Consider the following 24069-nt stretch of genomic DNA (forward strand, 5'->3'; position numbering starts at 1 on the left):
TCTTTAAAGAGGAACATGCAATCTTATGTTGAATCTTGTCTGTTAAGTAGATTGGTATTGGTAGAGGGGTGTGTAGGATTTTGACAGATCCTTTGACAGACCAGCCATGCCCAATAAAGGTATAAGACCAAAACATTGCATTTCAAATAAACTTAGTGTGACAGTATGCAGGAATCCCTTATATATAACGTGATTTTGTGATTATTGTACAAACACTGTAATCTGAAATTTCTCAACTAATTTGTAATATTGAATAAAGGCGTCTTGAGGAGACATATATAATAAAGATGTTATAAAGACACTAAGTTTTAAACATCACTAATGTATTCACTTTGCATTTTATTTCTCACATGAGCTTGTTTACATTCCAACTTCATTTTGCATGCAAATAGGAGACCTCAGAGTGAGTTAAGCTGCAGCAGAGCAATAAACTTTATAATTGAATTAGGTGAATAGCTGTTTGTAATGTCAGTTCAATATCTGGGACAAGTTAATGTTGTGATCCAAGCAGCAGCCAGCACCAACAGTCTGTAATACTGGGGAGAGTCTATTGAAGTGTCTACATGATCTGCATCTTCTGATATCTTAAGAGATCATTTACCTCTGAGGATAAATACTAAAATATTAATCAAAGGAATTCTTAGTTTGTTAAGTCATATCCTGTTCCCTCTGCAAATAAGAGTGATCCTGATAATATATGATTCAGAAAGACATCAGACTTTGTTAAAATATGCACAATTTAGTCTCATTTTTAATGTCAGTCTCTGTTTGTTTGAAGTCTGTCAGTGGACAGGAGTGATGTAGTGCAATGAGACCAAAAAAATACAATCTAACCTCCAGTCAGACTCTTCTCGCACCACTGATTCACTGGAGCATGAAAGCAACTGAGATGACGAGAGGCGGCAGGAGGCCAGAAGACCCTTGTCTGTTTCCTGAGGCGAGAGTCGCCCCATACTGGTCCAGGAGCTGCAGGGCTACACCACTGGTCCAGCCAAAACGGAGCTACAGAAAGGGCAACACAAGAAAGCATAAGGGATGTTTTCTTTTTCATATAACACTAAGAAATACAATTATCAGTAATGAAACATGATTAATCTGTGCTGATGGAAATACGTAAGAAAACCAAAGTGAAAAGTAGATGACAACAAGACCCAACAGGGTAGAAAATTATACCAAAAAACTAGATAGATATACTGCCTCACGGTTGTATATGCCTCCAAGCACAAGTCAACTCGCACTTACAGTTTACTTCCGTATCTGTGAAAACATGGACACTTCACGCAGAGAAGATCTCTACAGTCAGCAGTTTCAAGGTCACAGTGACCTTTGACCACCAAATACTAATCAGCTCATCATTTAGACCAATCGAATCTTCGTGCCAATTTTAAAGAAATTTCCCCAAGGTGTTCTCAAGATTCACAAGAATAAGCCTGATGAGGTCACAGTGAACTTAACCTTTGAATGGCAAAATCTAATCACTTTATTGTTGAATCCAAATGAATGTTTGTGCAAAATTTAAAGAAATTCCGATGAGGCTTTGTTAAGATACCACATTTGAAAGAATGTGTTGGACGGACAGACGGATGGATGGACAACCCGAAAACATAATGCTTGCGGCCTTGACTATTGCCAGCACAGAGGCATATAAAGATGCATAATGAAAAAGAGGCGAGGAGGGGTGAGATTATTTGTGCACATGTAAATGTGTTCATGTGAAGCAGTAGAAATGAGGTAGAAAGAATTGACAGGGCTCTATGAAATTAGAAAGACTATAAGCACATTCGTTTTACACCATCAGCACATGAAAAGAAATACCTGAACTTCATATTCTCCTCCACCACCAGGTTTGCCATTGCCATTCACATCATACTGTCAAGAGGAAGAAAATCACACATTCTGAGCCATTTGTGTTATCACTGTGCAACACCAGCTCTGACATACCAAAACCTTAAAAGACTCACCTTCTCAAACATAGCTTCATCCTTCATGTACGCCAACCAGTTTGTCTTTATCCAGCGCTGGGCCAAGTCAAAAGCTAGCTGTTTAGCATCTTCTGAAGGCAGTTTCGATAAACCTAAAAATAAATGAAGATTTAAATCATTAAAAAAAAAAAAAGAAAGTTTTTTAAAACATACATGAGGCACAGGAACATTCAGACCAATCATACAGACCAAACAACCAAGGAGTTTTTAAGGCCAAAAATAAGCCACTCTTATCATTAGTCACACTCACTGAAGACCAGGCTAAAGGCAGAAAAAACACTCTAAATAAGAAACTAGTGAAGCCGGCTGCATTAATGGCCTGGCAGAGCATCACCAGGGCAGATATCAAGTATCTGCAGATCACTGTGGGTGGTTGGATTTGAAGTCAAATATTAAATACAACTTCGTGTAACTTGTCCAGTTACTTTCTGTATGATCTAAAGGTGATGAGCACTGGTTGCACTGGATGCAGCAATGTTTTTAAAAGTAGAAGTGGATGATATGATACACACTCCTGCAAATGGTTTCACGCTATTCCACTAATAGGAATGCAAACAAACACAGCAATGTTCCAGAAAAGGCAGGTAAGAAGAAAACTGCTTGAAAGCAAGTATGAATATAACAATATCAGCTTAAAACTTTCCTTGCTTTGTAAATGTTCAATAAGGGGATAAATTAAACATGTTAGTTAGAGCTGAAGGATACACAGTGTGTTTTTTGGTAAAGAACACTCAACAGAAACATAACTATTAATTGTTTTCAAGGAAACTCCACAGGGCACCTTTAAGAGCGTGAATGTAAACAGCATGAAATTAAACATGAAGGTCAGTAGCTTAACCTGCTTTGTTTTTATTTTAAATCAGTGTCCTAGAATACAAAGCTAGAGTGAATAAAATAAAGCACTACCCTACAACCACTGCATTTTCAAGTATTATGCAAAGACAACAGAGCAACATGCAGGCCCGCTTATTAGGGAGGTCAAAGGATGACCTCCGAGCCCAGGCCAAAGAAGGTGTCTATGAAAGGCAGAGAGAACAAGCAATGAACAACAATGAAAGACAATGAAAGACTAATGTTGGTAAATTAAACCTGCTGTAGTGCGCTCAGATTTAAAGCCAGCTAGAGGACACATGTCACAATAAACTAGATGATCTAAAGCATCCATTGGTACCAAAAATGTCATGCTATCTCGTTAAATAGGGGGCTTAACAACGCTCCAAAGTTATGCTAAACTTTTGCAAGGGAAAGAGTGGTATTAGGGACTGGTCCTTATTTATGAGAGGGAAGAGGGCCATGCCAAACAGCTGAGACACTTCAGATATTTTTTGTAAACACTGAGGAGGGAATAATGTTTTTTGATTTGGCCTAGGGGAGGAACAGTCAACTTGAAGCAGTTGTATTTTGTATTAACTTTTTGAACCATGAGCACATTGGCATGATGTCTTTCAAAAACATAGGTCAAAAAGGCAATGAGCAACTTAAAAATAAATTATCAAAAATTTGTAAAAAAAAAAAAAAAAAAGTTAAAAAAAGTACATAAAAAGTACATGAAAATTATTGAAAAACCTGAGAAAATTAAATTAATAAAAATACAATACGCAACCAAATAAAAAGGCGGGGAATGATATGAAAAAAAAGTGCTTAAAAATATTTTTTTTAAAACAATCATTTTAATGCATAATTATGATAATCACAAACACAGTTTCTTGAACATTTTTCCTAGCTTCTTTAAAAATAAATCTCCAGATCTATTAATTTCTTGAATTTTTTGGACAGTTCTTGCCAAGTTGCTAATTGCCTTTTTCCTCGTTTTCAAAAGAAAGTACACTAATTTGCTCATATTTTGAAGGTTTAAATACTTGTGAAGGTGTCTGAACACAGCAAAAGAAAAGTGATGTCACTCCAGCTTTCACAGGGTTAAAAACTTGCAGCTGGGTTTAAAAGGTATGTTTTCTTTTTAAAAAATCAAAAATCACACTATTTATCACAGCCAGAAACCGTGAAATGTGGCCATTTATGGTGAAAAGAGGTGCATGCATTTTGCCCCGGCCACTCCTCTCTTCTGATAAATAAAGAACAGTTCCTTACCATTTTACAAAACACTGCATTTAATATTTCTGTGTACTTGGGTCCCTGAACAGTCTTGGAATTGCATAAATTGGGTATTGTTTGATTTTACTAACTTGATTTTACTTCCCTAACTTCTCAATGGAGGACATTTTTTCAACCAAGGACCCACATGACTACCTCTGAGGGAAGCCCACTTTGGCAAACTTTGTCCCCCTGCCCAAAATTCCTAATGGCTGGCCTGGTTACATGTTGAAAAGCTGGTGCATCAGTACAGGTGTTAAGAAATTCTCATAGTAGTAGATTAATTTATTGCCACCTACCATCGATGAGCATGTGTTGTAGTAGAGGCCATGCATTAGGATAGTCCCACTGCTGCCCTGACCCTCTCAGCGACGTTAGAACTCTTTTGGGAAACTGGAGAGCACCACTCCCCTGAACACACATGAAAACCAGCAACTGTAAGAGCATGTATGGATTATAGCAGAGCGGTGTTTGTGCACCATCTGCTGGACCAAATGAGCACAGTTTATGCAGCACATGTAAGATCTTAGGTTTCTGAGCAGGGGGCAGATTCATGAGCAAACATGGTGGGGAAATAAAATGAGTAACAATCTATTCTCCCTCAGCAACTTTCAAGAACATCAGCAAAACATTGTTAAGTCCAACTAAAATCACATTTAGCCATTCCCCTTTTTGTAATAAAAAATGTCAATGTGTCATGGTCTTACAGTTTCATGTTACCGGTGTTAATGAATAAGGACCACACCAGCATCTAAGCCTGAAGTGACATTTGCAGGTATGTTTATGTGTTTAATGTGCCACAGCTGAGTGGTTAATTGGATCTGCTGTATCTGTAAGAGGAGCTGCAGTGGCCACAGAGGAGGAGACAAATCATTAGGGCTGCCTCTTGAAAGTCTGAGATTCTAATCACCAGTCGGAGACCCCTCAGTTGACTGAGATTGCTTCAAGTTGAGCAATGGCACGGCAGAGACCTCATGCTTGAAAGTGGTGATTTTGCAGCTCACAGCAACTTAATACAATACAGTACTGGCTTCTGTTTGATCCTAGTGTGCAAAAAATGTTGCACATTTACGACCCACTGTAAGCACCATTAGCTTGTTTACTATCTGACGTGAATGCCGCTGTCACATTGAACGTCCTGCGGGAACTTTGCATGGAAAACAAAACGAATCGTTGAATATTTGAACTGAACAGCCCAATTCGGCTGGGCATAATTCCAAGTTGGGCACAGTCCGACTAATCATACTGGAAAGTTGTGAACCTTATCAGGACGTATACAGGTTAAAGAATTATTTTACATATGAATACATACACTCTGTGGTCAAATTATTAGCTGCACAACAGATCTGCAACAAATTTTCTTTTTATGATGCTTATAATGTTTAGTATTGTCATACTATTATAATTCAGCTATCTGAATGATAGATGTAGCAGCCATGACATCACTCATTGGTCTGTTGACTTCTGTTTTGAGCCCTAAAGCTTGGCATTCTGGCATGGATGTATTGTAAAGAAAGGAAGCATTTTAGCTGTCACCATTTTGGATTTTTGGAGCCAGAGGTGACCTGAGGTGACAGATAAGAAGTTGGAGCTGTGGAGCAAGGGTTAGATCTGACTCGGACTGTAGCAATGATTCGCAGACAGCCTGTCATTCAAAGCGTCCAGGCACTTAATTGCTGTATATATAGCCGTAATAAAATTAAAATGGTAAATTATACAAATAAGCCCCTGTAAAGTTGTTGTGAATGTTAAAATTAGCTATTAGCTATTAGCTAATTAGCTATTAGCTAGACCAAAAACTTTTTTTGTGCAAGGCTGAAAAATATTTATTTCTGCTGTGAAGTTGGGCATTTTAACATGGGGTCTACTGACTCGATCTTGGAGCCAACCTCAAGTGGGTGATTGTGGAACTGTAGTTTTTGGCACTTACGTGTTTGCTTCTGGTTTTGGACTGCATTATATTCAGAGATGTTTCTAATATTTTGCCCCCAAACCTCATTTATGTAAATAGGTAAGACAACAATAAAAACATCTTTTGATTTATTTTAGACAGGTTTGGATGCTACTGCAATATAGAGATGGAGGTTAGTAGTAATTTGGCTATTTTCATCTTGTCATTGGAACTAATACCTAAATACTTTTTTAAATTTTTTTTTTTTAACAGTCTATGATTACACTACTGACAGTGGGTACCATACATTACAGGGGAACTTTTGTTGTAAACTGCTGTTTAAAAAAAACAAACTTCGATTATCTCAAACAAAATAATAGACAACTTGGAGACTTCAGACTCCCAGTTTCCACATACTAGTGAATAGCAGATATTTTTGGAGGTAAGTGGAGGAAATACGCATGCATCTTTTGTAATTTTGATGAAACCTTTTAAAAACTAGTTATATACTATGAGACCGCAATGAAATCTAGAAAGTCCACTGACCTTCAGCTAATGCAGCGCCTTCTCTCCCATCTCAGGCCGAGAATAGCACTGTGCCCAAACAGGTGTCAGGTTGGAGAGGTAAAACTCAAAGTGTTTGGAGTGCGTCACCAGGTTGTAGTCAAACCATGCTCCCCTCTCAGCATTCCACAGCACAGACTCCATCGCCTGCAGTCTGCAGGCTGCAGCTCGGTTATACAGTGCAGCTGAGTCACCATCACCTGTCAGGAAACAGCACATCAATGTTATGTAACACCAGTTAGGAGCTAGAAGCAGTGTGCAGACCAAAGTCAGTTCCAAGGTCAAAGGCTGCTCATGTACTTGCCTAGTATCCTGTGAAACTGAGGCACAGAAGAGCATTGAGGTCAGTGGGCAGGATCTCACTGGTGCTGGTCTCCCCCAGGGTGCCGTTGTTGTGGCCGTCACTGTCTATGTACCAGACTCTGCACCCGCTTTCAGATTCATCCACAGCTGCTCCTTACGGTCTGAGGGCAAGGGGGAAAAAAACATTAAGTCACTAGTAGAGCCACAACAAATCAGCATCTAAAATGTGTTATTTATTCATGTGTGTGCCATTTGTCAACTGGATGTGGAAGTAAAATATGCAGCCCCTGAACAACATGTTTGCTTCAGTTTTGCAACATTTTTCAAAAGCTAAAATGTGTCCTCTTTGGAAGAGGAAATAACTTGACCTTGACTATTTGTTGATATGTTCTTACATTGATGGGAATAATCCTCAGAAATCTAAGCAAAAACATTTTGCTGGCAGACAAAATTGTACATTTAAGCAAACAAATTAGTGGTCAAATTGTTCAGCTGCAATATTAAAAAATGACTGTGTTTAACATATATATTTATTCAAACATGGTAATGAAGTGTTCTCAGGACAAATTTGTTTTGTACAGGGGATCCTTGAATCGAGGAGAATAAATTTTACTTTATTATTGAAGATCAATTATAAACTGTAAAGCACATTCATTCAGGACAGCGTACGCCACATCATTATCCTTATTTTCTCTCATAGAATAAAATGCCCATAGCAGGGCTCATGAAGGGGGATTTATTCAGCAACAAAGAACACTAATAAGCCATTACCATCAGCAAGTCCTTTGGCTAATTCCAGATCATCGGTGTAGGATTCATTCGTAAAGGACATGATTAGTGTAGGTCAAGGCACAAACTAAAAAATATCAATATCTTGATTTTGTTTTATTATTCTCTAGATATATTTTTCGCACCTTGGCAAGCCCACCTGCACGATACCAGTTCAGTACATGTTCTGCCCCATTTACTGTCACAGCAACAGAGCGATTCTGCATCCAAAATCAGTACTCCTGCTCCAGAGCTGGGAAAGCTGCTCTAAACCAAACACGTTTTTACAGACAGCAGAGAGCCATGTTTTAATTCAGACTACTTTTCACAGTCCTTAATATCATTACACACAAAAGTTTGGGTTTCACAGTCTAATTAAGCGTATCAGAAAAAAAACAAAACACCCGAGGCGCAGGCAGACACGAGCACTGAGGTTTTGATGTTAAATGTGCCTTTCTTTCTATTCTGGAAGAGACGCGAGGTAGCTGAAAAATGATAATGTGTCTTGCAAGACATCAGCTCAGGCCTAAATATCACCTGAGGAAGTCTTTATCCTTGGTTGCTTGATAGTAGCTCTCTACCATTAGCGTGAGGAATGGAGGCTGACTGCGCCTTTCATAGTAAATCCTCCCACCGTTTGGAGTAAAGCCATATCTGTAGGAGTGATTGAAAAAATCTTTTATTCCACAAGTCTTGAAATCTTCCCAAGAGCATCGCATCCAAAGTGTACAACTTGGGTTGCTAGATGACTTATTATTCAAAATGAGCCCGCTGAACAACCTGCAGCGAGCTGGACTTTAAAGTGCTATGAAAGATTAAATGTGCTGTAAGGCTTACCTGTTGACGAGGCAGAGGAAGTTCTGAATCACCCTGGAGGCCGTGCCTGTCATCTCTGACAGCAGGAGCCCATTGATGACCCAGTAGGAGTCCCTGTTGGGGCACCGAGAGGCGCACGTCACTGTCGGCACATGGCACCTGGGTGGGATTTCAACAGCAGAGACCCCTGACTGAGCCTGGCTGTGATCTCTCCTCGTTCTGACCTGGTGACTCTTTCCTCTCACACAGGCAGCTGAGACAGGCTTCATCATTCACTCACCGGTAGTAGAGTTCCCTGAAGCGTCCCCCCGGCACAACAACAGGATGTGGGGTGTATATCTGCAAGTAGAGCTCTGGGTGATCTTTAACACCAGCGTGGATCTGGAAGAGAAATCCTTTTGAAATTTAAAAGCTGTTGGCTCACATGGTATACATGGATGCTTCAACCATATTATCAGGGCTGCAGCTAACAATAATTTTTCATGGTTGATGAATCTGAATTATTTTTCAAATGGCTATTTGGTTTTTAAATAAGAGTCGATAAGGATTTCCTAAAGCCCAATTTGACATACTCAGATAACTTGTTTTTGTCCAACTAACAGCACAAAAGCCAAAGACATTCAGCTTACTGACAGACTACGAATGAATACACGTTAGAGAAACCAGTTATTTTTTAGCATTTTGCTCAAAATGACGATTAAAAATTATTACGAAATAGTTAGGGTTAGGCTAAATAAAGTCAATTAACCCTTTGAAACCTAGAGCTACTTTTCTTTTAACTTGTGTTGTGCTGCTTTCATGTGTCTATTACAAGTATTTAAACTTTTTAACTCTGAGCAAATTGGTGCAATTCCATTCAAACACATGGGGGGGACAATGAACTTGGTAAATGCTACACAAACTGCAAGAAATGAGTAGATTTAAAATGTCAATAGAATAAAGAAAAGTGAGGGAAAAACTCTATTCATAATTATCAGAATTATGTTACAAAATAATAATAACTTTTAAAGTACTTTTTCCAGATCATTTCCTTAGTGTTTTGTTTTTCCTTCAACTTTTTCCCCATAATTTTCAGGTAATGTTCTTGTATTTTTTTACAGCTTCCTAGGTCATTTTTGGGGTAATTTCTTCTTTCATTGCTTATTGTGCTCTGTCTGATTTTGTCTTTTTAGCCCAGCTGCATAGTTCTTGGTCTGCTATTCCTCCCAGGAACTTCAGCCTGCATAAAAATCAGCCCATGTCAGCCACACACACACTAACAAAAAAAATACAGCACTATCCGAGTCCGATTCTCACTTGTCATGCCAGTCATGTGGTGTCCATGACTCAAACTCCATCCCAGTTGTGTTTGGCGATTCATTCGAAAGGTTGACAAAAGCAGACAAAACTACATCTGCAGGAACAGACACAGAGGGCAACAAAAGCAGTCACGTTATGATCAGCTAAACACACATAAAGGAATCACTGACTGACTTATGACTCACCAGGAAATTCCTTCAGCTTCATGTCAACAAAATGCTTGTCATCATCGAACACTTTGGCTTTCTGCACCTGTAAGACAGGCCCAGTGCAGTATATTTCATTTAAATTCATTTAGAGCTGTGAATCGTTAGACAAGACAGAAAATATGTGTATCAGTGCAATTTACCGACCTCTTGTTAGAGTCCCGCAAGGAAGCAATTAAACCATATCGCAAGAAAAAAAGCAGGTGAGGGCAAAGGTCTGCTGACAACATAATACAAGCTGAAGGAGATAATACAACACAAAAATTATGAGAAATGTTTGTTTGCTGGCTGCAGAAGAGTGTTGACTCAACATTTACAAAAAACAACACCCATTCCAGGAGTTCAGCAGCCAAGGGCTGATGTTATTCCATAAACACTTTGCCTAAGAAAAGCAAAAATGGCTCACTGCTGCCAAGATAACTTTATGCTTTTCTGCCACCACAGTGTAATTTCTTTAGAAAAAAATTCAAACACACAGTATCTAGGATATCAGATGAAAAAAAAGGATAAGTAGATTTGACAAAATGGAGATATTCCAATATTTTAGACTGGAAGCATCACAATTTTCAATCAAACAGATCAATAATTCTTTGTGACAAATTCAAATGAAAAGAAGAAAAAAAAATCTGAGATTTCCTATGTATTGAGATGAAGGTTTTAGATTAACCGAACAATTTAACAGCCATCAATTAACCAGAATTTATAATAATGAACAAAAGTTCAATGACAGGGAACTGTCTCAATACAGTCTCTTACATACAAATACCTTTTTCAGAAAAACATTTCTTACCTGTCACATGGTGGTGGAAAAGCACTGTTCACACAGGCGAAAAGAGCCACTGATGAAAAGCAAAACACTAACTCCTGCATCTCGAGTTATACACTGAAGCGACAGCAGTGTAAAAGTAAGCCTGTGATCTGAGAACTTCCTCCAGGTCAGAGTTCATATTAAGGCATAACATCTAAACAGAATAGCAGCAAGATACTGACCCCTAGTTTTAAAACAGCAGTTTAACACCACACTGTGGTTACAAGGGAAAACACAAACTTCAGACAATAAATTTCAGTGAGCTTTATTCTCAACAAAACTTTTTCCAATTGTATTCAATATTCAGAACATCCATTAAACTTAATCCACTGTAAAACTTGCCTCACTGAAAAAAATAGCCAATTAAATAACGACCAAATTCTCATAAAAAAGAAAAAAAAACTCAGGCTTTAAATTCTTCACTTAAATTTGGAGACTTTACTCCACTTGAACGTTTCATTTGAACAAAAAAAATCCAAATCTTAGGGCAATTTTTCCATAACTTTTTATACCCATTACCATAACTTTGGATCTTTAGATCATATTTTGTTTTTGTAATGCCCAAAGGCTCTTCTCCTTTTTATTTGACCGACGCATCAGTTTTGAAAGAAATCCCTGAGGGACTCCTGTCACATCCTCCTCGACAGATGAGTAATAGGACAGCCAGATTGTACACAAAAGCTGTGTTGTCGTAAATGTATCTGAACTATCAAGAGAGGATGAACATGTGCATCAGGGCAGCAAAAGCGCTAATCTAACCACCCCACAAGATTTTTTTTAAAAGACCTTAAAAAATGAGACAATTTAGTTACACAAACTATCCAATTTAGACACCCAATCTGGGGCAAGATGCTCTTGTCTCAGTCTTTAAGGTTATCAAAATGGCAGCCCCTGGCAGTAAAGCCGCAGGTAGCAATACTCTAAAACTTTCAGATTTAGACATGAAAGCATTTGCTGTGGCGATTACTGCCAGTGAACTGACAAGAAACAAGCAGCTGCCAAGTGCCTGAACAATTAGATCCCTGTTCACTCAACGGATGATTAATTTTATCTTAATATTTTGATCAAGTACAGCCCTCCCACCCAACCCATAAGCCACAACAGCCAAATTATATGTGCAAGTATTTCTGGGACAACAACAGAGCTGAGTGAACAGGAATCACAGTCCTAACCAATGAGAAATAAAATGATGTAATTTCAAACTGATCAACATTGTCACTTATATTTTAAAAAGAGCCTCAATTAAATGTGCAATAGTACTTCTCATTGATTAGAACAGTGAAGAGAGCATCTCACCATAACATGGGGAACCTCATATGCAGACAGGTTTCAGCTGAACAAACAAGTGGTCAGAAGACCTTAATGCAAAATAAGGTTATGTTGCATAAAAATGCAAAAAACAACTGTAACCCAAACCCCAAAAATATCAACGCAATAAAGGGCAGCAAAATAAGCCATAAACTCAGCAGTCTGAGGTGCCCAGGTTATTTTTTAAACAAGCAGTCCGACTTATAGTAATATTTTATCCTTCATGCCCATCCCCCCCCCCCTTGCCAATTTTAATTTTTTTTTTTTGTATGTTCTGCATCAGACTTCTCTCCCATGTGGGCATCATGGGTGTACAAAAAGCAGTGCAGTCAGTGTTATTGCCTGAACCCATCTCTCTGTGCGTTAAGTGCAGCCCAACCTGCTCAGGTTGTTTTAAGTGAGGCATCTTTTTGTTAGCTGGTTTTCAGTAAAGCCAGCTAACTTGTGATGCACAGAGAATGAATTCCTGCTACATTTTATGTCAGATGGTTCATTTTGATGCATTTGGCCAACATTCTTCAAAAAGGGGGAAAATAAATCCACAGCTTCCTCCTCAACATTTGTGAAGCAATGTAGCTGTGCTTAAAGAGCACATAGATCAATGTAACAGCTAAAACCTCCCCCAGAAAACAAATTCTCTGCCAATTCAGCTGCACTGCAGCAAGTAGTACTACTACATGATTATTTTCTCTTCCAATAGCAACACACTACAACTGGAGATCTTAGAGTGTTTCTCAAGAGTCGGTTTCACAAGTTAAGGCTGGTGACAACAAAGAATTCATTACTCAAATGCACAAGCTTAACAAAGCCATCTGTCTAGACTGAACACTTGTTAACACTGGTAGCAGGAGAATAAGGGCAATAATTTAAACCATCTCAGTTTTAGTGCAGCTTTGAAGAATTGCACTCACAATCAAATTTGGAGGGGCTAAAAGATGATCAGTAATAACTCTGCCTCCAAAAACATTTCATGCACAAGGTCATTTAAATGTTTTGGATCCTAATAAATTCTGCAATTTCTAAAATTATAAATAAATTCACAGGCCAATATTGCAGAACAAACAAACTGGCAGTTAAGGAAACAGTCTCCAGTGCTAACGAGAGAAAGGGGGAGAAAAAGCTTTTCACTTTGTTGGCCAGCCTTTTGAACTTGTTTAAAACAATCTTAAAATGAAGGTATATACATAAGGTGTAAGATGCACCCCACAGGTTGGGTGCACATCTCGCTGATGTAAGTATGGCCATCCATAGGAAGGTGAAACACAGGACAAAAAAGGAAAAACGCCTTCCCTACAATTAAACTCCACCGAAACAGGAATCCTCATGACTCATGGTGTTGAGAGGCTGCTTATTCATTTTTAGTGTTCTGGTGCTGAAGACAGAGGAAAGGGTCTGGGTCTTTTAGAAGCACAAGCTTCTTCACAAGCAACTGGACAGTCTGGCTGTCTCTTGGAAAAAAATCCAGCATCTCTGTCCATGGAACATCCAAGTTTGTCCACATTTATCAGCCAGACTCAAGTGCAGCCAAGCCAGCAAAAAGATATTTCAGACCAGCCTCCCTCCTAATTATCTCCTTTGCTTGCAAACAGATGACCCAACCAAAAATGAATTCACCTACGTGATTGAACATTAAATTAGTGTAACAAATTTTTAATTAGGTGAACGTGAGTGTGTGGTATGATGTGAGCAAGATGACGAATAATGATGGGTTATTACTTTAGAACGAGTTGAACTGCTTGTTAAGGCACTTGATACAAATTGGTTAAAACTTATAAAATAAAATGTGGAGAATGGAGGGTGTCAGAGAGCGGTCTATTGGTGCTGGCTTTGTGTCATTGGTGGATATGAATCTTCATAATGTGCATTGATATATTTTCGACTTGGTCCCATGCTTTCCTCACGGTGCTTTATGTCTTCAGGGTGTGGTGGTGCAGCACAGAGCCCTATTAAAAAGGCAAATGAGTTCTTCCGAAACGCGTCCATCAAAATACACATTCCTTATGGTGGCATCCAAAAAAGGAAGACAGACAGAAACTGTACATTAAAAAATAAAATAAAAAAAAGAGAACTCCAAGACAGGGGAGGGATGAAAAAAGATACAAAGGGGAATGGAGGATGGACTGATCTGTTGAGAGAGGAGAGTGAAAATAAGTGAGTTATTTAAACAAAATTTGGTATCTACAGCAGTGCCCCTGAGGCTTTTTTAAAGTTTTGGAATGATTTCAGCATGCAGGATTTTGAAGATTACTTGTAGTTTACAATCAGTCTAAAACTCCAACAGGCGCATTTTCCAGTGAAACTTTAATTCATATATTAATTTAAGCTTACAAACAGAATATGTTTTGAACCAAGACATTTAGACAAAAAAAATTGACCCTGACAAATGAGGGGCACAACTTTAGCAAGCTACACTGGGGTTCCTGCAGCTGGAAGCACAGTACATTTAGGACTTTGTAATGCCACTTGTAATGAAGTTTAAAACTATATTTTAAATCTTTTAAACTTGAAGACAGTTTTATTTAGCCCAAATGTTTGGCATAAAACGAGAAAAAAAAAGAGATATTACCACTTTCTTTGAGACTTAACAACTCAGCGTCAGAGAAATGAATTCATAAAATCCCACTTCTCATGTCTGAGTGTTTTTAAGACTTTTGAAAGATTAATTTAAGTCATTTTAATATCAATTAAGGTATTACTTTTAAATTAATGAATTTAATAGCTTTTAAGACTTTTTAAGGATCCATGGGAACTTTGTACACTTTTTATTTTTTTCAATGCATCAAATACATATTTCACCAAGTAGCAGATCGGTCCTGGTATCAGCAAATGCCCAATATTTAAGAACTCGAATTGGGGCCAAAAAAAAACACTTGATGACATTTCAGATTTACTTTTAACTTTTGCAACAAAAACCTCTTAAAAATAACAAAGAATATCATAGAATATAGCTGGTGGAAATCAAATATCTGGCTCAAGGACACTTCAGGTCAGACACCTTGTGTTACATGGGACTTAAACACAATCTTTCAAGCTCAAAAATTGCAGCCTTGTCACAGCACAGTAACAACTGCATTAAAAGGACAATTTGATTGACTGGAGTTATTGCTCTTTTTTTTTTTTTGCTCAAGTCTTTCTTTATGTTTAATAAGGTAAGAGACCTTTCACACAGGGGGCATTTCTATTTGGCACAGCAGGAAATGCACCATCTAAGTATTGACAGTAATAATGCCTAAATTAACTTTTGTTGTGCTAGTGAGTTATACCAGCATGCCCAATAGCAAAGCACTAGCAGAGCAAAATGCAATGTCTGCCATTAATGAGTCTACTTATAAAAATCTTTTATCCATTCCTGTGCTAAAATGCTCAGATTGACATCAAAATGAAAATGAGAAGACTGAAAAGCAGGTAAATTATACTGTAATTGTCCTGAAAAAGTAAATATATGTGTATATTGGCTGTCAATGTCTGTGTACTCACTGGCTCATGGCTTGACTTCTTCGCCACTCTCACTGTGGTACTCTGCCACATATAGGCTCTTGTCAATGATGCCAGGGATAGGCTTGATCTCTGTTCCAAGCTGCTCCTCAATCCCTTTCAGGTTGAAGCGGTCATCATAAGTGATGAGGTTGATGGCTAGACCCAAGTGTCCAAAGCGGCCTGGATATTAAGGATGTGAGGGTTGAAAATTATTATTTTATCATTGTTTGCTACCTAAAATAAATATTTGTATAACAGAAGAGGCTACATAGTTGAAAAACAAACACATTCTCTTACCAGATCTACCAATGCGATGAAGGTATGTTTCTCCCAGCTTGGGGAAATCGAAATTGATCACAACATTCACAGCTTGAATGTCAATTCCTCTTGTGAAGAGGTCTACAGAAAATAAATCAATTCACAACAACACAAACATGTCATACATCTGGACTAAAATGTTGAGTAACTGCAGAAAAAGAATTTCATGAAACAAGCATTAGCTTATTAAAACCAAGTCACTACAAACTAAAAACAAAAGAAGCTAGAAGCTAGAAGTCTAACTGACAAGGCACCATGACAGTATTCGTGTGAATGTTGTCATCCAAATTACACAGAGGATGTGTCATACTTTCGTTTCACCTTCTTTCGGTTCTCACAATCCTATCATAACTGCAGAGCCCTCCCGGTGCCAAACCAAGGCCAACAGCACACTCTCAACAAAACTGTCTGGTGTGCTCCCAGAGGCAACATGAGGTCATTGTGGCTGAACTGTGGCACCCCATTTGGCTTTAATCAGTGCACTCAGGCTGGCTAGCTAAATCTATCAGCATGTTTCCACTGTTCCATGATAAGATGGGTAATTCCAGTACAAGGATTTGTGCCAACCGGATCTTGTATAGATCACTATGCGGCCTTGAGTGTACTGCAATCCTATCTGCGTATTCTTTGTTTTCTTTATTCTTCTTCTCTGTGCAAAAGCTTCAACAAATATTTATATTTTTACAAGTAGAAGCAGCACAGTTACAAAGATTTACCCACCACCTTGAGTGATGCATCAATCACGCTATGTCCTAACTTTAGGTTAGATGACCCCTTAGGTGAACTTCAGCTTCTCACACATATGAACTGTACTCGCTGCTGCGTTGGACTATGTTGGTACCATTAGCTCAGCTCAACACTGATATGTCATCACATCACTTTCAACAAGAACTGAAATTCCAGCACCTCAAGTATTAATTTTTTAAACAGACAAATGTTAATTCTCTGGCATCTCAGACACTTTCAGAATCTAGGTCACATGTAATCTGATTGGACACACTTTAAAAAAATCAGTGGCAAGCAGGGTTGATACTAAAGTCATCTGAACATGCATCTCAGTGGTGAAGTTTAAAAACCTGACACTGCTTTAATTCTTATCATGAAGAATCTAAAAAGAGGAATTGTTACGAATTATTTTGATTTTACAATGTAACATCAGAAAAAAGCAATTCATAGCATTTTTCTTCCAATGTCTTTGTATTTAAGAAGACATTTTGGAAAAGACTGGTTTAAGATATTTTAATACTAATCGATGCCTTATTTTTAGATTCATGAATTTTACGCCTTTTAAAACTTTTTAAGGATCGGCCGGGACCCTGATACATGGCTTCAACACCTACCAGTGCAGACAAGATTCCGGCAGAGGCCATTTCTGAAGTCATGGAACACACGGTTGCGATGCTCCTGAAGAGCAGAAAAGAGATGTCATGTAAATCTCGTATGTGGTGAATTCTGCAGTGCAATTCTGTTTTTTGCTCTGGAAAAGAACCGTGCTATGTAGCCTAAAATTATAGACTGTAAAACTATGTAGAGCACAAGATAAGTTGCAAAACTAGGGTCAAATGTGAGTACAGCTGATAACAAATAATGTACAGTCCAAAAATTGTTGTACATAGTACATGTCGTCCAGTTACTCAGATGTCAACAGGACTGTCTCATTGGGGAAAAACTGGCAGTGGCAACAGCAACACTCCAGAAATAGATTGTTGGTGTGAACTGTAGCAACACATCAAGTAGAGGTCCATGCACATCTACAAGATGCACCACTCTGACGCACACCAAAAGTAACTGCAGCAGCTGTTCTGGCATGCATCCATCATCACCTGTGTGTATTCTGGTCTTGAAGCGGGTTGAGTTGGTATTTTTGAGGCAGTAGTTAGAACTAACCTGTCTCATCTTGGCATGAATGTAGAAACATGAATAACCAAGCTGGGAGATCTTCTTGGCAAGGAGCTCAACTCTCTGAGAAGAGTTGCAGAAGATTATAGACTGGTTGATCTGGAGCTGAAAAAACAGAACAGAGGATTCCAGCCAATGCTTTTAAGCATCTAATAATAAATACTTCAATGTCCAATGCAAAGCACAAGTGTTTAAACTGAATCAAAAATAACTGATTTATGACAGCAGCCATCTGCATTAAAATCCTCTTACAGCTGTTTGCATTTAACAGCTGAAGTTAATTAAAGCAGGATCATGACACGCATAAGGCACCACTTACCCTGGAGAACAAGGTGTTAAGGCAATGGACTTTTTGCCTTTCAGTTACATAAGCGTAATACTGAGTCACACCCTTCAGTGTAAGCTCCTCCATCAGGTTGATCTCATAGGGTTTCTGCAAGTGTGCGTTCTACAGAGCAGGTGAAGAAAGGAGTTATGTTCAACTTGTGCTACACATTATGAAGGCTGGTTTGTTTATCAGCAATAAGAAATGATGAAACAAGTACTTAAATGAAAAATGAGCAATATGCACCATAAACTTCTGCACGCTGAGAGGGAAGGTTGCAGAATAAAGCAGAATCTGCCTCTGTTTGGGCAGGAAGCCCAGCATTTCCTCCATCATAACCACAAAGTCCTGAGACAGGAGTTTGTCAGCCTGTTGAGCAGAGGGACACGAGGGAAAGACACATTGAGAGCTGCCTTAAGCAGCTGTTAAATATCAAAGGCACTCTGATTTATTTAGGGAAAAAAAAGCAAAATGGGTCAAACAAAATGAAAAACTGAGCGATTTAACTCACTTCATCCAGAACGATCATCTGCACTTGAGTGACTTTGGCCACTCCTTTTTTGATGAGGTCTAAAATCCTCCCAGGAGTGGCAATGATCACATGTACTGTAAAATAAAAACATTGGCAAATAAATACACTCACACATATACATGGGATTTGCAGAAAATAATAGCAGTGTTACTACTTGACTGAGGACTAATATAGCTTGTATAGCTTACAGAGTACCATTTTGAATGTCAAGGATTATGTGTCTGTTTTGGAAATATATAGACAATGATCAAAGTGCAGTAAAGGGAAATCCATTTATCTGGCACAGCTCACTCAGCCACAGAGCATGTGTTTTTATTAGCTGACATATTTCAATAGTCAGCACCCCTTGTCTGGCAAAAATGTAGCTGTATATCCACCAGTAATTAAAACCAAAAAAATCACGATGAAGTTGTCTGATATTCCATAGTAAAACAAACAGTATGGTCAATAATTAACAATAGAAAGAATCAACCACCTCACATTGTGATTTTGTGATGTGGTCAGTAAGTTAGAAATAGATTGCTTTTTGGGAGACTTGGATTGCCAATATCCAAGAAAACAAGACAGAGCCCCTTCATTATCTGTGTCTGATACTGACAGATCAGACAGACTTTCCAGACTCCAGACATTATACATGAGCCAGACTGACCTCCATCATCTGGACCTCAAAATATCTACACTGCATTTAATTTTACTCTTCTCCGCAGTGCAGTGCCAATACATAGAAATTAGGAATTATGCTTTAAATGATAAGATGCCATTTCTATTTGCTTACATTGAAATATTATTTACACATTGATTGGCTTTTGTCAAACAGGATGGCTTAGACTGACAGCTGAAGTACCCACATGAATATTTAGTCACATCTGATTGATAAAAACATAGCTTTTAGAAAACAGACAAAGAAAAAAAAAAAACAGCCCAACAGAACGTTACAAAATTTTAAAATTGTGGAGTTACCCGTTTCATCAAGTCTCATGATGTCATCGCGGAGGTTGGTGCCACCTGTGGTTGCCATTACCTTCACTCCACCCATGTGTTTGCTGACCTGGATACATATTTGGCTTACTTGCAGAGCCAATTCTCTGGTGGGCACTATGACAACAGCTGGAAAAAACGAGAAACACTTTTGTGATAGAGCCCTCAAACCAGCCGGCTTAGTGGACACATGAACAAAGCTTTTCAAAACCATAAAATTACAACAACTACAGGTAGAAACTGCTTGAATATTTAACAAGCAAAGACACTTTGATTATTGCTTTTACTTAGATATTAAATACAGTGCCAAAAGAAAGTAGTTTTACACCTATCAGTTGATTTTGTGAGATACTGAGTATACATAAAAATGAGGAAACCAGCAAATATTCATAATTAAAAACCTGAAACCGGAGAATTTTGCCTTTAAAATTATGACTGACATTGACTGAGATTAGGTCACAGCCAAAAGTCAACTTCCCAGCAGTTATCGTGCCATAAAATGAGTGTCTCACCTTGTATGCAGTCCCTCTTCAGGTCAATGCGTTCAAGTAAGGGAATGAGGTAGGCTCCACTCTTTCCCGTGCCGTTCTTGGCTCTGGCCAAGATATCCCTTCCTGACAGTGCAATGGGAATGCTTTCCTCCTGCACAAAATCAGTAACAACAGATTCATACACAATACTAGTTTTTTTTAACTTGGTACAGACAGTGCATGTTTGGTAAATACCAGATGGTGTCAGCTTTAACAAAATATATTCAAATATTTAATTCAGAGGTTTGGCCACATTAATGGCATGTACTGACAGAATGAAAAGTCATTTTAAAAATCTGGGGTCAATTGCTCACTAATTCCCCATTAAGATCACTCCACAATGTAGGTTATACATGCTTAGAGGATCTATCTGAATAGGTCAGATGAGGAAAAATCATGGGATAGAAGAATACATAACCTGGGGAACATTCATGTAGAAAACCTAGAAACCATGGCAATCAATCTAATAGCTTTTGAGATTTAAGTCTGAGCCAGCCTACATTGCTACTTCACTAGCATGGCTAAAAATAGATAAACTTCAAGTATCTCTCTTATTTGTTGCATTGGAGTCTGATTTAGGATCAAACCTAAGTCTAACCTTTTTTAAAAAAATTTTTTAGCCTTGGACCCCACACTAACCAGATTTTAGACAACCCCCATCGCTAGGATTAACTTTGAACTAAAAGAACAATTCTTTCACATGAAAACCCAGTACATTATATTATATCTTAATTTTTTAGTTAAGACACTGAAGTCATTTAATGATAGACAATTAGAGTGTGACTTACTAAAGTAGCATTTCATATTGTTTTAATTAAACAAAGGTATCAAAGAAAAGCTTGGTAGCATGCCAAAGTCAACGTACTGGAATGACTGCCAGGATATGTCAAATATACCCAATTCTGTTATTATGAAAGCATGTCCTTCCTCAAGCACAAAGACACTTTCTCATTAAGCTTTTGAAAGAGATCAAATCTGAGTTGTGTGTCTGAATGTACCTGAATTGGAGAGGGCTTTTCCCAGCCCATCTCAAAGATTCCCATGAGCAGCTCCCTCTTTAGGCAATAATCTTCAAACTCATTGCCTTTAGTTGCAGTCACATCCTGTAATCATCATATAAATTGTAGATTAATTAGCATTTAGTGACAACAAATGTTAACAGATCGTGAGCTTGTAAACTAATGTTATTAAAACAACTGTAAATTGCAGTTATGTAGCATGTTTCTCTTAGAGCTCGACGAGAGGCAATGTTAGGAAAACTTAGCAGGCAACTGCAACAATTGCAAAGAAGCCAAAAAAATTTGTTTTTTTTCTGCATGACTGTGAGTACAACAGTGGCGTGCAAATATATACTTTAAAAAATCCATAGTAAAGCACAGGAATCATAGTACAGAATTCCCTCTAAGGCATACACCAAAGGTACGGTGATCCCAATAAAAATGACACCTGTGTATTGCTCAGCACTTTTTTAAAGCAAAAGTTTTATCATCTGTGCCTTGTTTATTTTAAGACTACAGACAATATGTCTCCTTATTAAAAGAGCCAAGCTTAGGAGGATTGTCTAGCATGGCTAGAGGCCAGCAAAAACCACATAATTTGCATGGTGTTTAATGAACACAATTTAAAAATCACTGCATATCATTGACATGACTGGCGAGGGACAAGTCAAAAGCAAAAAGTGTAACATATCTGCAATTTCTAGTCCCAAACTGGATGACTCTCAACTCAATTTAAGGACAGTTTTCTTGTACCAACCGAAGTTTTCATCCTCATGTCTTTGGGGGGCAATTTCAAACTTTTCTTCCAGTCATCTCCAGGCCTGTGAGGGGTTAAGTTATAGTAAGCAATAAGCATAATAAAGAACTGACAGTGATGATAGCGCCAAAATGCAGAAAACATACAATCAAAATTCAGATTTTATAGCATTGTATATCTTACTTGATGACAGCATTAGTTGTGGGGGCTGGTTGGGAATTGCCATTGTTGATTGTGCCTTTCATCTGATTAAGTTGCTGTTGTTGCGGGCCTCCTCCACCTCCACCTGGTGCTCCAGCAGGCTTCACTGAGCCTCTGAGCTGTCCATTCTGGTTGGACAATCCCAAAATCACTGGGTTCTCTGTCCTGGCGGTGCTCATGTTTACCTAGCTTAACTTTTCTGTTACAACAGCAATAAAACCTATGGTTGAAGTGGGTCCAATATGCCCGGACCACTCAAAACTCAAGATTGTCCTTCCCTGATGAGACTTTAGTAAATATCCAAATACAGGTTTTCCAAATATTTTGCTTCAGCAGGTTACTCAGCAATACTGTTGCCTCTGAGACATCTAGTGTCAAAAAACAAATTCTTCCTCACAATGTTTCTAAATCTTCTAAGCATGGGTTTATTAAACAAATTCGGGTTTAATACGGAAGTAATCTTCCATTGTTATAAAGGAAAACCATACACCAGGAGGGCTTAGCTAGCTTTCAAGTGTTGGCAAACTGTTAAGCAAGCCGGCTTGTGTAGCTTGACTGAGCCGCTGCGTCCTTTCTCAGGTTTCTCCAACCCTGAAACACACGAGACACAGAGAAAAATAACAATGCCATGATACTGTGTGGCAGAAAACTATATACTGTATTTGAGGGGAAATTATACTTGTCGAGTTAATAATTCGCTGATCAATAAGAGTATCAGTAAATTGATGGCCTAGCGTAAGAAGTTAACCGACACAGCGGTGGCTCGTATTATTTAGGTAACCATTGCCAAAATAGTGGAGACAACGTAAATATTCGAAAAGTTAGTCAAATAAATGCATAGTCTGTACAATTACCCCCAACTTTGTAGTCTAAAAAGCCTAGCAGATAAATATTTGACCACATGAAGGGCAAGGAGTCTTTTCTATCTGTTAAATACAACCAGCTAGTGGCGAGCCAAGTTAACGTTACCCTTTAGCTAGCCACCGACATCTGGCTAACTAGCACACGTAGCTTTAGCTTCATGCTTACGTTGTGCTGGTTCCGTGAACTAACGTTGAAATTCCCAAATGATATTATTGTAATCCAGTCGGCAGGTTACAATGCTGGTGTAGGTAATACTCGGCACAATTTACATTGTTAGCTAACATACAAAACATGATATCTACTTGCTAATATTAGCTAGTTCAGCCGACCCGACCGTCGTGCTAAGGCTGCTAGCAAGCTAACAAATTGGCTAAAGATGGCGAAATAACATTTACAGTTAACGCTGGCTGTAAAACTCGCCACAAAATAATAACATATCTCGCTAAGGCATCCCCAGAAGTACAACTTGTTTTGATGTACACGCATTTACCTTGGATAACTGAAATAACCGGTTCCCTGTGCGGTGTTTGTAAGATGTACTCAATTTTTTAGCTGACTACGAAAGAGTCTTGTCAACCAAGCGTTCAAGATGGCTTCCACTCGTATTTGAGCCCGCCCCCAACCAACTGATCAGCTGATTTCATTTCAAATCAGGAATTTACTATCGAGAGTCCGGCCAAAATTATACTTTAAAACCATCTTAATTCACTAACTCCACCTCACTTACGAGTTTTGTTGTACTGTCAGTGTTTTCTTTCACTTAAATGTGTGCACGTGATGCTGATCTACTTTCTTTGGGTTTTTGCCAAATAAAATAAGTGTGAGAATAACAACAAAAACAACATAATTTTAACCGCTATTATTACTTATATCATTACTTACACAAAAATACATACACACATATATATAGTATTTTTTTGTCTCTGTCACACTCCATACACACACACACAACATGGCAGTATTTATCTGTAACAACATTTGAGATGAAAAAAAATGTTTTTGAAAACTGTGAAGAAAAAAATATGATGGAAATATCTGGCAAACCCACAGGAAACACCCTAAGGTGATTAAGGTAGATTATGTTTGTATATTTTGATTTTGATTTTATTTATTTATTTTCAATCTTTGTCACACACCATATTTTGTTATTTCAT

The 24069-nt window shown here is 38.2% G+C and overlaps 2 protein-coding genes across 2 annotated transcripts; both read right to left on the reverse strand.

Annotated features, from left to right (window-relative positions):
* Nucleotides 1–864: 864 nt before the first annotated feature.
* Nucleotides 865–10790, reverse strand: treh (trehalase (brush-border membrane glycoprotein)). Its single transcript, XM_042487390.1, is given in 17 exon segments — nt 865–1002; nt 1816–1869; nt 1962–2074; nt 4373–4484; nt 6511–6728; nt 6833–6850; nt 6853–6948; nt 6951–6992; nt 7603–7704; nt 7766–7866; nt 8137–8253; nt 8437–8529; nt 8696–8796; nt 9565–9634; nt 9712–9808; nt 9900–9997; nt 10711–10790. Coding segments are annotated over 17 exon segments (1650 nt in total).
* A 187-nt stretch (nt 10791–10977) lies between these two features.
* ddx6 (DEAD (Asp-Glu-Ala-Asp) box helicase 6) lies at nt 10978–23503 on the reverse strand. Its single transcript, XM_042487389.1, has 14 exons — nt 23406–23503; nt 22034–22642; nt 21851–21914; nt 21094–21198; nt 20078–20207; nt 19548–19694; nt 18567–18661; nt 18302–18424; nt 18050–18178; nt 17719–17835; nt 17172–17235; nt 15811–15912; nt 15514–15693; nt 10978–14161 (listed from the first exon to the last, which is right to left on the reverse strand). The coding sequence occupies exons 2-13, from the start codon at nt 22228–22230 to the stop codon at nt 15518–15520; spliced, it is 1449 nt and encodes a 482-aa protein (XP_042343323.1). The 5' UTR covers nt 22231–22642; nt 23406–23503; the 3' UTR covers nt 10978–14161; nt 15514–15517.
* Nucleotides 23504–24069: the final 566 nt, after the last annotated feature.

This window comes from Plectropomus leopardus, chromosome 5 (assembly GCF_008729295.1).
Source record: "Plectropomus leopardus isolate mb chromosome 5, YSFRI_Pleo_2.0, whole genome shotgun sequence".
NCBI classification, from domain to species: domain Eukaryota; kingdom Metazoa; phylum Chordata; class Actinopteri; order Perciformes; family Serranidae; genus Plectropomus; species Plectropomus leopardus.